Source organism: Manis javanica, chromosome 4 (genome assembly GCF_040802235.1).
Source record: "Manis javanica isolate MJ-LG chromosome 4, MJ_LKY, whole genome shotgun sequence".
Lineage (NCBI taxonomy): Eukaryota > Metazoa > Chordata > Mammalia > Pholidota > Manidae > Manis > Manis javanica.
Genome location: NC_133159.1, coordinates 34,549,620 through 34,565,979, shown reverse-complemented (window position 1 = coordinate 34,565,979; position 16,360 = coordinate 34,549,620). Strand labels below are relative to the sequence as shown.

Below are 16,360 nucleotides of genomic sequence, written 5' to 3'. Positions count from 1 at the left end.
GCCCCCTCTGGGTGGGTTGAGACCAAGGCAGCCTGCGATGCCAACACACACAGGCCTTCCGCAGCTCCTGCAGACCCTCTCGCCTCCCCTCTCCGCCCGCCCAGGGTCCCAGGGGAAGGTGCTAGGGTGGCCTGCATTAAGTCTTTTAGAGACCTGAGGCTGACGGCGGGGGCGCGGGTGGAGGTGGGGGCCCTCAGGCAGGACTTTCCAGGAATCACTGAAGGTCCAAGGCTTGCTGCTGATGCAAGGGCCATAGGCGGTGGGGCCCAGTGGAGACCTAGAGCTTTGTGGGAAGAGGGTAAGAAGTAACCCATGTGACCCCAGGCGTATGTTACCCTGCTAGTGTGAAGCAGTCTCTGGGATTGAATGGGGCAGGGGAAGGGAGATGGGCATCAAAAAATGCCATTACCTTTTCTAGGTAACCTGATTGAATCTAGAAGTTCGCCCTGGAAGCAATTTGTATTAAATTTACAGCAAAGAAATGAAATATGCCGAACTGAATGGCTGATTGGATCTCGGGTCGAGGCCTCGTGTGTACTTAAGCAGTCAGGCTACCAGGGCAAAGCCATTTGTGTTCAAATCCGGAATCTGCGGCTGACTCGCTTTGTGACCGCCAATGAATTACTTCACCTCTCTTGTTTCCGCATCGTATGATCACATATATAAAATCCACCTCACAGGATGGTGGTGAGGAGAATTGGGCTACTTAATGTAAATTCTGCCCCACGGGATAGGGACACTGGGGAAATGACCATAATAAATAACTTTGGGAGGCGCCTTACGCTGACTCCATCAGTCTCGGTGTGCGGAGAAGTCGAGACCACGCAAATGGGAGGACGGCGCCCTGGGCTCCGCCCCGGAGGGCGTGGCGACACGCGGCGTCTGCGCTCCGCAGTTCAGTGGCCGCTGCCCTTACCTCGCACTACGGCAGACCACATTCCTGCGCTGGATCGTCTTATGGTGAGTTCACCTTTGAACGCAGGGGCAAATTCCAGGTTCTGGGGTTGGCGGCCAGAAATTCCCAGGTGGGCAGTCGAGAATTCTAGCGAGAGGTTCACTCATGGGAGACAGGGACCAAAACATCCGAAATGGTTCAGTGCTTCAGGACACCCCCACCGCCCCGAGTGACTGCCGTGCCCACGGGGTGCCGTCCTCAAGACTGACGCGGGCCTTCAGAGGAAACTGCAGGTGGGGATGGTCCTGCTGGCTGCCGTCCTTGAAGGCTCCTCCAGTACCACCGCGTGGTACTAGGCCGCTACCAGCGCCTGCGGAGCTATAGAAGGATGCGCAGATCGCGAGGCCGCTGAGGCACAGGGGCCTGGGAGGACTGGGTCAATCATTCGAGAGAAGATGAGGTAGGCATAGGGTGTGAGTGAGAAGAGATACTTCCCTTCCTTCCTAACTTCTCTGAACATCTTTTTATTTTCCCCAGCTTTTTTGAGGTATAATTGACAGACTTGTGTATTCAGAGTGTACAGCATGATGATTTGATGTATATATACATTGTGAAATGACTACTGCAATCAAGGTCATTATCACATCCGTCAGACATCACTTGTTTTTGGTGAAAATGCTTAAGATGTACTCTCAGCAAATTTCAAATTTACAATGCACCATTATTAACTTAATCACCATCCTGTACATTAGATCCTTAAACATACTCACCTTAGAACTGCAAGTTTACAGGCTTTGACCAACGTCTCTCATTTCCGCATGGTCCCCGCACCCGCCAGCCACTAGCAACCACCATTCTACTCTCTGATTCTATGATTTTGACTTTAAAAAAAATTCCACAGTGATACATACATATGTTTCTCCTTTTTTTTAGAGCATGATGCCCTCCAGATCCATCCACTGTGTTGCAAATGACAGAATTTCCTTCTTTTTTATGGCTGAGTAATACTCCATTATGTGTATATATACACCACATTTAAAATTTTATTCATCCCATTAACAGATACTTGTGCTTTTCTATATTTTGGCTATAAGGAATAATACTGTAATGAACGTGGATTGGTGTGTAGATATCTCTTTGAGATATTAATTTCATTTATTCAGATAAATACCCATGAGTGGAATTGCTAGATCATACAGTTTTTTTATTATTTATTTTTTGAGGAACTTCCACACTGTTTTCCATAATGGCTATACCAATTTACATTCCCAAACAATAGTGTACCAGGTTCCATTATCCACATTCTCCTCCAAATTTGTTATCTCTTGTCTTTTTGATAATAGTTATTCCAACAGGTGTGGGGTGCTTTCTCATTATGGTTTATATTTGCACTTTCCTGATGATTAGTGTTGATCAACACCTTTTCATTTACCTGTTGGCTGTCTGTGTATCTTCTTTGGAGAAGTGTCTGTTCAGGTCCTTTGCTCATTTTAAATTGGATTGTGTTTTGCTGTTTTAAGTTGTATGAGTTTCCTTATATATTTAGATATTAACCCCTTATTAGATAGATGGTTTGCAAACATTTTCTCCCTTTCCACAGATTGCTTTTCACTTTGTTTTCTGTGCAGAAACTTTCCAATTTGATATAGTCACTTGTTTGTTTGCTTTTGTTGCTTGTGCTTTTGGTGTTTTATCCAAAAAAAAAAAAATCATTGCCAAGACCAAAGGCAAGGAGCTTTTTCTGTATGCTTTCTTCTAGTTTTAAAGTTTTGGTTTCAAGTCTTAAATACAAGTCTTTAATCTATTTCAAGTTAATTTTTGTGAGATGTAAGATAGGGATCCAGTTCCATTTTTTTGTATGAGAATATCCAGTTTTTCCAACACCCTTTATGAAAGAGATTATTCTTTTTCTGTTGTGTGTTCTTGGCACCCTTGTCAAAGATTAGTTGACCTATATGTGTGGATTTATTTTTGGGCACTTGATTTAGTTCCGTTGGTCCTTGTGTCTGTTTTTATTCCAGTACCATACCACTTTGCTTACTATAGTCTTATCATGTAGTTTAAAGTCAGGAAATGCGATGCCTCCAGTTTTGTTCTTCTTTCTCAAGATTGCTTTTTAATTTTGGGTCTTTTGTTGTTTGATCTGACTGTCAGGATTATGTTTTCTATTTTTGTGAAAAATACCATTGAAGTTTTGATCTATAGGTCACTGGGTAGTGTGGATGGAAATTATATTGATTCATTGAATCCAAGAACAAGGGATATCTTTCCATCTATTTTTGTCTTTTTCACCAGTATCTTACAGTTTTCATTGTACAGGTCTTTCATCTCCTTGCTTAAATTTACTCCTAAGTGTTTTACTGTGTTTGATGCTGCTGTAACTGGGATTGTTTCCTTAATTTCTCTTCCAGATAGTTCATTGTTACAAAAATGCAACTAACTTTTGTATGTTGATTTCATATCCTGCAACTTTGCTGAGTTAATTTATATCAAGAGTGTTTTTGTGGAATCTTTAGGATTTTCTATACATAAGATCCTGCCATCTACAGAGACAATTTTACTTCATTTCTGATTTGGATGCTGCTTATTTCTTTTTCTTGCCTATCCGCTCTGGCTGACTTCTAGTACTGTGTTGATATAAGTGGTGACAATGGGTACTCTTGGCTTGCTCTTGATGTGAGAGAGAAAGCTTTCAGTTTTCATCATTGAGTATGTTAGCTGTCAGTTATATATATGGCCTTTATTATGTTGAGATACATTCCTTCTACCCTTAATTTGTTGAGAGTTTTTATCATGAAAAGGTGTGGAATTTTGTCAAATGCTTTGCCTACAACTATTGAAATGGTCATATGATTTTTATCCTTCATTTCTTGATTGTCACATTTATTGATTTGTGTATGTTGAACCATCCCTTCAACTCAGGGATAAATTCCACTTGATGATGATATATGTTCTTTCTAATGTGCTGTTTAGTTCAGTTTGCTTGTTTTTTGTTGAGGATTTTTACATCTATGCTATCATCAGGAATATTGGGCCTTAGCTTTCTTTTCTTATAGTGTCCTTATATGGCTTTAGTATCAGGATAATGCTGGACTCATAAAATAACTTTGGAAGTGTCCCTTCCTCTTAAGTTTTTTTGGAAGAATTTCAGAGGGGTTGGTATTAATTCTTCTTTAAATGTTTGGTAGAACTCACCAGTAAAGTCATCTTGTCTTGAGCTTTCCTTTGACTTTTGATTACTGATTCAATCTCTTTACTAGTTGTAGATTTATTGTAATTTTCTATTTCTTCATGGTTCAGTACTGGTAGGTTGTATATTTCTATGAATTTATCCATTTCTTCTAGGTTATCCAGTTTGTTGGCATATTGTTCATAGTAGTCTCTTACAACCTTCGTATTTCTGCACTATCAATTGTACTGTTTCCTCTTTCATACTTGATTTTATTTATTTGAGTGTTCCTTTTTCATAGCTAGTTTAGATAAGGTTCGTCAATTTTGCTTGTCTTTTCAAAAAACCAGCTTAGTTTTACTCATCTTATCTATTTCTGCTCCTTGTTGTTTCCTTTCTTTTGCTAACCTTTGGCTTAATTCTTTTTCTAGTTCCTTGAGATGTAAAGCTAGGTTTTTTTGTGTGAGATCTTTCTTAATGCTCTCCTAGGACTGCTTTTGCTGTACCCCATAAGTTTTAATATGTTGTGTTTCCATGTTCATTTGTCTCCAGATATTTGATTTCCCTCTTGGTTTTTTCTTTCATCCATTAATTATTCAGGACTGTTATTTAATTTCCAGATAGTGAATTTTCCAGCCTTTTTCCTGTTGAGTTCTAGTTTCGTACCATTGTGGTCAGAAAAATACTTGATATATTTGTAAGACTTGTTGTGTGTCCTAACATATGATCTATCCCGGAGAAGGTTCTGTGTGCTTTAGAAGAATTATGTTCTGATGCTGCTGAATGGAATGTTCTATATATGTCTATTAGGTCCATTTAGTCTAAAGTGTAATTCAAGCCCAATGTTTCCTTATTGATCTTCTGTCTGGATGACCTATTTTTGAAAATGAGAAATGTAGTCCCCTCCTACTGCTGCGTTGCTGTCTACTTCTAACTTCAGATCTGTTAATATCTGCTTAATATATTTAAGTACTTTTATGTTGGGTGCATATATTTACAATTGTTATTCATTCCATTACTTTCTGCCTTTGATTGGAGAATTTAATCCATTTTACATTTAAAGTAATTATTGAGTAAGGACTTATGGCATCTTCTTAATAGCTCTTTGACTATTTTATAGTTCAGTTGTTCCTTTCTTCCTGTCCTGCTGCCTTCTTTTATAGTTTGATGACTTCCCATAGTTCTATGCTTTGATTCCTTTCTCTTTCTCTTTTGTGTAACTACTATAGGTTTTTGCTTTGTGGTTACCAAAAGACTTACGTAAAACATCTTATAGCTAGAATAGTTTTATTTAACCTGATAACTTAAATCTCATACAATAACTCTATTCTTTTACAGCCCACTCCCCCTTTTTATGGTTTCGATGTCACAGTTTATATCTTTTCATGTTGTGTATTTATTAAAAATTATTATATTATCTTCCTCTGGAATTCACAGCAGTGATGTCTGTTACCCCAGGGGCAAAAGCTACTAGTGTCATCTGCAGAGCAGGCCACTTGTGTCCAAGCCTATAAACATTATGGAGTCCTCTGCTGTGAAAGCTGCAGGGAGTCCACATCAGGAGGGCCATTGAGATCCTCAGCAGCAAAAGCTGCTGGAGTCCTCCGTAGAGCAAGCCACTGGGGACAGCAACAATGCCTGCTGTGTGGCTGTGACTGATACCTCCACTCTTCTTTGTTCCTAACCATCTCCAGATGTCTCAGCCAAAACTATATTCCAGTGATCCTTTGTGGGGTTATTCGCTGTTTTTTTTTCCCCTCCATTGTGCTGCTGTAATTCTTAATTGTATCCTTGAGCCCTCCCCAGACTATTTTCATTTGTGGATTGCTATCTAATTGTTATATTGTGTGTGCAAAGGGATGAATGGTGTCTTTTATTCCACCATCTTGCTGACATAATTTCTGAAAATTCAGGACTAATTTAAGAGTTCCTAAAGCCAGAAGGGATCGATCTGTTTTCTCAAGAACCTGTGTGTTAGGGCCTGGATGCAGATTAAAGGTGCAGCAGTAGTAAGCAAAGTCCTTCACTGGGTTCCTGTTTTCTGAGGTCCCCCTAGCAGGATCTGTCAAACCTGCACAGGATGAAATAGAGTTCTGTGGATTTGAGGACCTTCTAGTCCAGTGGCCAGGGGAGCAGAGTAGATAGGAATTAAACTGTTACAAGGGTGGGAAAGGAATTACAAGAGTAAGATGTTAGTTATGAGAGGCTGACATTTAATGAGGCCATCATCTCAGAGAATCCCTAGGTTTTGATGGCTCCTCTCAATAGTGTGTCTCCACAGTGGCACTGGCCTCATGAAGGTGCCTTGAGCCCATACCTTGAAGTGACAGTAGCCCCTGCTACACAGTGGCTTTGACAATTCCATTTATTTTTGCCAGAGTCCAGCTCCTGCAGTGGGGGTGGGGGTGGGGGTGGGGGGGTGTTGCCAGAAAGGATGAGACGGAGTCAGTGCATGGAAAGACAGGACGCAGAGTCAGTTGGAGGAGGTCTCTCAACGAAGTGCCGATGACATCTTTATTTATACCATTTTGCACAAGGATATGATTATTTTTTATTTGTTCTTTTGATTAACAAGCATAGGCAAGCTTTTTTATTTCTGTTTCCTTCTAATCTATATGTGGTTAGCCAAGTGTCAGACAGGTGACCTTTTTCTGTTCCTTGACTGAAACTTTTCCTAGCAACATGTACCTGATTGTGTCTCTCATTTCTATGCAACGCAGTTTCTAAATAAGGCATGTGAGTGCAGAAGCATGCAGCATGTAGCAGTGACTATGGAGTCTATCAGCTCAGGGTGAAATACAGGTCACTCACTGCTACAGTTAGCTAGGCAGGTATCATCATCTATATTTCTAATGCAATGGGTACATTTTATCCCCTCATAGGGCACAGTAGGCAGCAAAATAAATTTCCCTATCTTATCCATATTTCTCTTTCTTCTGGGCGGATACCAAAATTTCCCTGATGTCTACTATGCAGGTCCCCATGGCCTCATCACTGTAGGGACTAAACAATCTCTTACGTGGTGAACAATGCAGGGGCACTCATATCACAAAAACTATTTCTATTTTACTCATGTATTAGGAACTATAAACAATCAAGTCAGATATGATTATTCATTTGATTTCTATACTTTATATGTGAATCCTACATAGATAGATGCAAGATAAAGACAGAAAGCGTGATTTAGTGCTGTAAGAAAGCAAATATAGATTTTCAGGTCTGTGCCTATAGACTAGGTATTAATCCAAGTTAGACAAGGGCAACAAAACATCCACGGGTGTAGCAGATTTCTCTCAAAACTGGGGGGGTGAGGTTCTAAGCCTCACCTCTGTTGGCCCCCATTTTCTCACCTGATGGCCCCCCTGCGACTGTGCCTGTCTTAGGTTGTTCCTCCCTTGAGGAATCTTACCCGTCTCTGGCTAACCAGCCATCTTCCAGGGCCATACAGGGAGATGTAAAGCTGGTGAGAGAGAAGCAATATTCTTCGAAAAGGTTAGTTTTTCACTTCTTTGCAGATTTATGCTCCGTGACTTCTATGCCCAGCACTTGTCTTGAGGTATCTTTACCACTTGGAAGAATTATGGTACTTGGTAATTTCACGTATGAGGCACGAATTCTAGTAGAGGGCTGTAATTAGGAAGGAAGAAGAAAGCTATAGAAGTAGCAGATGGAAGAAAACATGAGAAGATTGATTAAGTGTCAGACAGGGTTATTCTATTCAGTAATCTCTCATAACTCTGTTTCCTTAATTTTCCTTTATAACTCTTTATCACTAATTTCACTAGCATTGCAAACAAGGGAGGCATTCCCACTTAGGTGGAGATGGGGTAGGCAATGTTTGACTAGCTACCTGCAGGTTTTGGTATTCTATGCCAAGATCGCCATCTGGCCTCTGCATGTTCTATTCTTCAGGAGCACTGTCCTGAAAAGCTTCTGGGAAGTTTATGTTCTCCTCCTTTCCATGCTGCTTATCAGAGGTTGGCTTAGTCTTTGGCAAAAATGCAAGCAAAAGCAAAGCCAATAGTATAATGGAGAATAACAAAATCAAGGTGGGTAATAGGGGGAGCCAGCTGCAAAAGCCCTTGCTTTGCGGGGGTCTTCCTCCAGCCTGAGCTTTGCTACACAGCTTGAGTAGCATGGTTCCCGCCATATTTTCAAGCAGTTATATGTACATCGATTAAATATAAAGCCATCTGTCACTTCTATGGATTTGGTGTAGGAGAGGACTTCAGAGTACCCTCAGTTCACCACATGCAATGGCAGTCCAGTCATACACTTTGAATACTGCCTGGGGGTATTAACGTGGCTGGCTCTCTGCTCTGAGAGTCAAGATAGGGTAGGTTTTGATGATAGGGATAGGAAAGGAGATCAGATTTCATAAGACAGGACATAATTTGGCTGAGTGGGTCAAGATGAGCAAGGGACAGGACAGGGATATTGCAAAATTGAGCTGACTGTCTGGCTAGGATAGGACAGGAGCTAGAAAGAACCACACAAGAAGAAAAAGATGTGAGGTTATTTACATGGATGCTTTGGGAGATAATTATAAACCTGATACCAGATGTATAGGAAACCTAGAGGTATATGGATGGCCACTTTGAACAGAAGTATAAACCTTGGTCATGTGCACATTAGGCCTCTGCCTCTAAAACTACTTCTTTGAATGGTTCCAGGAAACTGATGCTTTCCAGGATGGTTGTCAGGAAGCTAGAAGCCCTGGGAGCACCCAGGGAAGTCCCTGGGGAAAATTTCCACAGTGGATACAGGTCTGTGACCACCCAGAGCCAGATGGGGTGCAATTCCAAGTTAGAAGACCTCTGTTTTCTCTTTTTAAAAATGGGATTAATAGTGGCTGCCATCTTCTGGGGTCATGGTGGGAATGAAATAATGTTTGAAATTTCATTTGTTTGACCAAATATCCAGTCAATGCCTGAGGAGGCAGGATATCTTTGAAAAAGTTGCTGAGGCAAGATCTCTGTAGATAATGGGGCATTCATAAATTCATCTAGATTTCTACCTCCACTGGTAGGTAGGAGTAGATAAGAACTGCATTTTTAAAATGTTATTCTGATTGTGTATTGGTGTGAGGGGCACTGGATGGAGCCAATTCCAGACCCTGGGGGGCCAATTAAGAGGCAATTGCATGAGATTTCAGGCAAGAGATGATGGTGGGCTAGACTAGGAGAGGGTCATCAGGGATGGAAAGGAAGGGTGTGTGGAATTGGGATTTGAGCTGAGTAGTTGAACTTCTTTTTTGTAGGATCCCACAACTGAAGATTTATTGTTATCAGGCAACATAAAGACATTTAATTCTACATGGATTCTTTCCTTCAGACAGTAGAGGAAATTGAAGAGCTTCTTCAGGACCTCTCTGAGACATTTAAGACAAGAACCCCAGCTGTCCCAGAGCCACAGCTCTATATGCCTCTGACTGTCCATGATGAGGATGGACAACATGAGTCACCCCAGAACGAGGTGGTGACTCCCCTGAGGCCCACAGTGATGGCTTCAGCATGTCCTAGCATCCCTGAGACAGTCCTTGTCCAGAACCAAACAGTACCCCCTGTTAAAGCCTTGACATTCCCCCTGGACTCTTAAGTAAGATTTTTTCCGTGGACCAAAAGATGACCTCCTTTGAACAGAGAAAATCAGCAGAAACATCCCTGATGACAGATGGCCATGACAACCCAAAGGCACTGTTCACTGATTGCCAAAAGATAACCACCACTGCAGACAAGATGACAATCCTCAATGAAGGCAGCCAGGTGAAGACCCTCAGCGATGACCAGACCCTCTATGGAGGCCAGATAATAACTCTTAAAGGGGTCCACATGAAGACATTCAGTGGTGACCAGACCCTCACCAAGGGCCATACAGTGACTTTCAGTGGTAACCAAACCCTAGATGGGAGCCAGCTGACAACCCCATGTGAAAAGCAGTGGAGATCCTCAGTGATAACCAGACCCACAGTGGAGGTCAGATGACCGTCAGTGGGGACTAGACCCACTACTGGGGCCAGTTGAAGATCCTATGTGATGACAAGATCCTCTGTGGAAGCCAGATGACCTTCAGTGGTGATCAGACCCTCTATGGGGGCCAGATGAAGGCCCCCAGTGCTAACCAGAATCCCCATGGAAGCCAGATGATCTTCAGTGGGGACCAGACCCCCTACTGGGGCCAGATGAAGACTCCCAGGGATGACCAGAACCCCCATGGAGGCCAAATAACCTTCTGTGGGGGCCAGATGAAGACCCCTAATTATGACCAGGCCCTCTATGGAGGCCAGGTGAAGACCTCCAGTGATGACCAGACCCTCTTTGGGGGCCAGGTGAAGGCCCCCAGTGCTAACCAGAATCCCCATGGAAGCCAGATGATCTTCAGTGGGATCCAGATGAAGACCCCTAATTATGACCAGACCCTCTTTGGGGGCCAGGTGAAGGCCCCCAGTGCTAACCAGAATCCCCATGGAAGCCAGATGATCTTCAGTGGGGACCAGACCCCCTACTGGGACCAGATGAAGACTCCCAGTGATGACCAGAACCCCCATGGAGGCCGAATAACCTTCAGTGGGGTCCAGATGAAGACCCCTAATTATGACCAGACCCTCTTTGGGGGCCAGATGAAGGCCCCCAGTGCTAACCAGAATCCCCATGGAAGCCAGATGATCTTCAGTGGGGACCAGATCCCCTACTGGGGCCAGATGAAGACTCCCAGGGATGACCAGAACCCCCATGGAGGCCAAATAACCTTCTGTGGGGGCCAGATGAAGACCCCTAATTATGACCAGGCCCTCTATGGAGGCCAGGTGAAGACCTCCAGTGATGACCAGACCCTCTTTGGGGGCCAGGTGAAGGCCCCCAGTGCTAACCAGAATCCCCATGGAAGCCAGATGATCTTCAGTGGCGACCAGACCCCCTACTGGGGCCAGATGAAGACTCCCAGGGATGACCAGAACCCCCATGGGGGCCAAATAACCTTCAGTGGGGGCCAGATGAAGACCCCTAATTATGACCAGGCCCTCTATGGAGGCCAGGTGAAGACCTCCAGTGATGACCAGACCCTCTTTGGAGGCCAGGTGAGGGCCCCCAGTGATGATAAGACCCTTTATGGAGGCTGGATGGAGCCCACCTGTGGTGACCAGATGTCCCATGGAGGCCAGATGACCTTCAGTGGGGACCAGACCCTCTGTGGGGGCCCGCTGACAGCATACAGTGTTGACAGGACCCTCTGTGGTGGTCAGATGACCCTTAAGGGGGATTGTATGATGACCTTCTCTGATGGCCACACTCTCTATGGAGGCCATATATTGCCAGATCAATCACCATTGTTGCCATGCTCAGGAGTCCCGTACTTTCCAAGTTGCCCTTTGATCCAAGGGCAATCCATGGAAAAGCAAAAGAGTGATCTCAAAACCCAGAGATGTCAGTTCCAAAAGAAACCTGGCACTTCAAAGGCCTACACTTGCGCATACCAGGACTGTGGGATATCATATGCAAAGACTTCCCAACTCCGAATCCATGAACGCAGACACGCTGGTGAGTGAGGGCAGAGGGATAGAGATGACAGGCAAGTGACTAAAGATCTGTGCCTTTACAAACCTTTAGGGTCATATGAGATTGTTGACACCTCCCTCTAAGCCTGGAACCCCAAAAGACCCCAGAAAAGTCGCCAATTTGAAAGGGGGGATACAACAGTCCTAGGGACAGACAGACCCCAGTTCAGAGACAGAACCAACCCGGCTGCAGTGTTGACTGTGCTGGAATGGTGGGATTAAGTGGGCCTTTTTTTTTTTGACCTCTTAGGAATGGTCTTGACTTGGTCCAAGACTGCCCCTCTCTCAACCTCCTATTTCCCCACTGACTTTCCTGCTGACCCCTGCTTCTCCTATTTTTTCCTTTTTTCTTTCCCTCCTTCATAGTTTTCCTCTCATCCTTCCAGCTCATGCTGCCCTCGTTGTCTTCCTCATTTACTCACTTCCTCCAGTCCCCTTTTTCTTGCTCTCCTGCAGTACCAACATACTTGAAACCTTTTTCTTCTCCATTCACTTTCAACTTCCATGTCCCCTGCTACCTTGAAGCATGACAATTCTCTTTCTCCCTCTGGTCTAGGGGAGAAGTCGTACGAATGCAATGTGAAGGGATGCACGTGGAAATTCCCCCATACAGATGAGCTCGGCAGACACAAGAGAAAGCACAGTGGAGAGCGACCCTACCTGTGCACTAAATGCAACCGGAATTTTGCACGATCTGATCACTTAAAGTAGCACCAAAGAATCCATAAATAATTTTAGCTCATGACTACAAACCCATCAGCCTATGAAGAAATGAGTACAGCTGAAGGATTCTCCCTGCTAAGCCTTTGTTTGCCCAGCCCCTAGCACTTTGCTGGCATATAGTAGGTGCTTAATATTATTTGTAAACAAGTTAAGATTTTCATTTTTCCTAAGACATACAAGGAATACATGTATGCATTTCAATAGAATTAAAAGCACTCTTCATTCATTGTCCTCTCCAGGGGCTGCTGCTTCTGTCATGTGCTATAATCTTTCTAGATCTTGCTCTGTGCATTCACCTCTGTGTGTACATATAAAAATGTATATATGTCAACAATTGACATATATACATAGTTCAGGTATGTAAAGAATGTAGCATTCTATATCTGAGCTCACGTCTCTTTGGAGCTCCATTTTTATGGGGTTGAGGAGAGGAATACTTGACCACTTCTAGTGTAAAATGGTCTCAGATTAAATAAAACTCACTTGGATGAGTACTTAATCTGTTCAAAAGTTGAACCTGCTGTCATGGCTGTTTCTTTCCTCAGACAAAGTGTCTCTGTCCCCTCTGCCTTCTCACTATGTTGTCAAGGACATAGTGGGTGATGGCACTGGTGCAGAGGTGGTCACATGCTGGCTGCCAGGGTAAGGATCATTTGCCCTTCTATTGATCACTTACGCTGACAGATCTGCAGGTGGGGTGGCCTGTGGTCTGTTTTTCTTTTCACTGGCATGGCTTCGTAACTGTTCCTGAGGAGCAGAGGTGTCTTTCCCTCCTGACTAGATCCTTTGCCCAGCTCCTGCAGGCCCTGCGCACAGGTCTGGGTTTGATTCCCATCCAACCCCCAGCTTGTGAAACATCCCGCTGGCAAAAAGGTTTGGGTAAAGACACAGATGTGATTGATCCCACTCCTCCTTTCCAAGGGGAGCACCTTGAAAAGCCCTTTCTACCCAAAGCCCTAAAAGGGAAGCAGACCACAAATCCCCAGGACTTCAGTGGGCCCAGCAGCATTTGAGGTTCTTCTTGACCCACCCACTCTCACCTCACAGAGGGCCCAGAAGTTAGATCCCTGAGTCTCTGAGGGACTCAGACAGCATTTTGAAAATTATACCTTAATGTTATATTTGATACTATATGAAATAATGTATATAAGTTGTAAGTATAAAAAAAGGGAACATCTGTGAGAATCCATCACGCAATGCCATCAGGTGTCAAGACATTTGATTAGAGTAATGAGCCAAACTGAGAGTAACTCTAGTAATCTATCTTTTATTTCCTTACTGCTGGGGAGTAAGCAACAGGCAAAAAGAAGAGGCACCCGCCTGCCTGTGTCCCATCATTCCCCTGGAGGATGAGATGGGCCAGACAAGCATTAAGTGGCATGTTGTGCAGATGGGGGGAATCCTCTCACTGCCCCAAACTAAAGACTCCTACTTTTTATGGCTGGGGAATAGAGGGAGAGGGGAAAGGGCTAGGAGCGGAAAAGTACCGAGTCAGATGGGGAAAATGTGCCTCGGCCAGGGCTTCCAGTAAGGAGGCCTCTGCAGGGGGGCACCCAAGCTAGGAACGCGGGTATGAGTATGAGCGTGGCCAGCCTTGGACAGCAACTCCCTTCAGAAAATTGCCATACACCTGCTATGCAACAAGATTGGTGTGGAGAGGGCAGCTTCCACACAGGCAAAGTCTTATAATATGACCTATGGTTGGAACGAAGATGACATAAATAAGATTTTTTGACCTGGAACTGAACTTCTCAACTCCGGGCCTGAGCGAGAAGCATAGGCTACCCCATCCTGGACTCAAATGAGCCAGACATTGAGGTGTCAGGACCATGCTGGTGAATCATTGTGAGGGCCACGATCAAAGTCACTCCCAGTAGGATAATCAGGCTTGCCTGGAGAAGTGAATATAGCTATGGGCCCCATGGGCTAAAAAGCTGGAAAAAGATGTCCATAGCGCCTTAGGATCTACTCTAGAGAGCCAAAGGCCTTCTGTCTAAGCCTCTTAATAGACTGTTCTCTTTTGCCAAGTTCATTCCTCCAGGTTTTGGCAAATTCACAGACCTCCATCCTTGGCTGGCCAGCTGGGAGCCAGGACTATGTAGTTGGCCAACATTATGCAAGCCAAGTTGTTGGAGCTGGTGTTCCATGACTCCAAGGCTGACACAGTATCATTAATAACCTCACTGAGGGTTAAGGACAACCTTTTCTAATTGGATGACCCCAAAAGTGGGAGCAAGTGTAGACAAGAAGGCCACTGCCAGGACAGCCAAAATGGCTCTGATGGCGGATCCTGCACCCCTCTTCCAGATTTTCTGGTGTCCTCCAGAAATGGGACTGTTTACATTTAGGGAAGTGTTTTGCCCCTGCAGAATCCAGTTGTGGCAGTGTATCATGTCCACATTAATAAGTTCGTACATTTGAGTCACCAGAAAGCCCCTAATAGGCCAGTAATTGCTTCTCAAAGAGTGTGTACCTTTCAGCCAATTCCAGGAGTTTATGGATCAAAAAGCCAAACAGGGCCACTGGCCCATGGCGCTGTTCTTCTGCCATAGGCTCCAGTTGGCAAATCGAGAAGCTGCTGAGCCCTCTTAACCGAGAGGCAAATGTGGATTCATGGGGCCAAGGAAGGGTGGCTGGGGTGGCCCATTGGAGGGCCTCCACTCTAAGGTAGCAGCCTTTCTTGTAACCCAGTAGACAAATGCCATTAAGATCCCCACATGGATTATGTGAGAACACCAGTAGCCAAAGAGACCCACCAAAACTACCTCCTTTATGTTCGTCATTGGCACGAAAGGTCATGCTCCTTCCCAGATAATGCCCAGGACTTTCACTGGATACTATGTCCTTGCACCTTACCTGTGTTAATGGTATAGCTGTATTGCTACCCATGGGTCAGTAGGCTGTTCAGTCCTGGTTGGGCAGTGCCCTTGTCTGGGCCCACCAGAAGGATGCCATCAGTATGGCAAATGCTGGTGCTCCCTCCAGGTGCAGGACTTTTTCCAGGCCGTGTAGATGGTGGAGCCAGAGAATCTAGGTTGCCTTGTAGTAGGACATTAAAGGTGAATCACAGCACATTGCACATAAAGGCAAAGTGATCTTAATCATCTGAGTAGAGAGGACCTGCTAAAAAAGGCATTTTCAATATCAACTGGTGCATACCGAGTCTCCTCACCTTGGGCAATAGCCTCTGTCAGTCATGAGATCAGGTACCATCAGGGCTGTGGCACCAAGCCTCCTGTAATCAATGGTGAGTCTCCAGATACCCTAGGCCTTGAGCACAAGCCATACAGGTCTATTGAACGGAGGAATCATCTCATGGAGAACTTCAGCTGCTTTGACTGGTAAAGTGGATGGTTATTTCTTTTTTTCCTCCAAGCAGCCAACACCTTTTAGGTGCTGGTAGGTAACTGAGTAGGTTAACAGATCATCCACACGCCCCACTGAAATGCAGCGATTCTTGGCAGGGATTTGGGTCAAAGGCAGTAGGAATACAGACAGACAATATATCTGTACCCCCAGTACATTCACTAGTGGGAGCCATAGCAAAGGGCATTTGGAGGGGCCCAAAGGGACCCACTCAAAGCTGGGCTTAGGCAAGGGTCCCAGCGGTAATCTCAGACCCAGAGAGAGAGAGAGAGAGCTTTATTTGTTTGCCCCTCACCCAGGTGCCAGGGTTTCAGGGATCAGTTGCCTGGGCACGAGCAGCCAAAGGCCCAAGAAATGCAGTTCTCTCCCTGATCCCCATTGAAACTTGACCTTGACAAACAGAGTCTCCAGTCTCTTATGGGGACAGAGGGACCTTGGCCTGCCCCCATCTTGTTTGTTTTCGAATGCCAAAAGGTCCAGATAAGATTGGCAGTGCTCACTTCACCTCTAGGCTCACTGGGAGTCGCTGCTCATCAGGTGCCCCACAGTTGGTACTTTGTCCAGAGTTCCTTTGGCCCATCAATCTCCTTTGAGACTGTCACAAGTAACCATCTTTTGGGGAAGGCCTTTACCCAGGGTGCCCAGGAGAGGGCGC

The 16,360-nt window shown here is 44.7% G+C and overlaps 1 protein-coding gene across 2 annotated transcripts; it reads left to right on the top strand.

The window, feature by feature from the left end:
* On the top strand, positions 1-12,809 carry KLF18 (KLF transcription factor 18). Of its 2 annotated transcripts, XM_073233792.1 has the most exons (4): positions 1-960; positions 9,325-10,392; positions 10,498-11,599; positions 12,173-12,809. In XM_073233792.1, the coding sequence occupies exons 2-4, from the start codon at positions 10,126-10,128 to the stop codon at positions 12,325-12,327; spliced, it is 1,524 nt and encodes a 507-aa protein (XP_073089893.1). In that variant the 5' UTR covers positions 1-960; positions 9,325-10,125; the 3' UTR covers positions 12,328-12,809. The 2 variants fall into 2 exon arrangements, with proteins under 2 accessions (XP_073089893.1, XP_036858112.2); XM_037002217.2 differs by having other exon boundaries at positions 9,325-11,599; positions 12,173-12,808.
* The last annotated feature ends 3,551 nt before the right edge of the window (positions 12,810-16,360 follow it).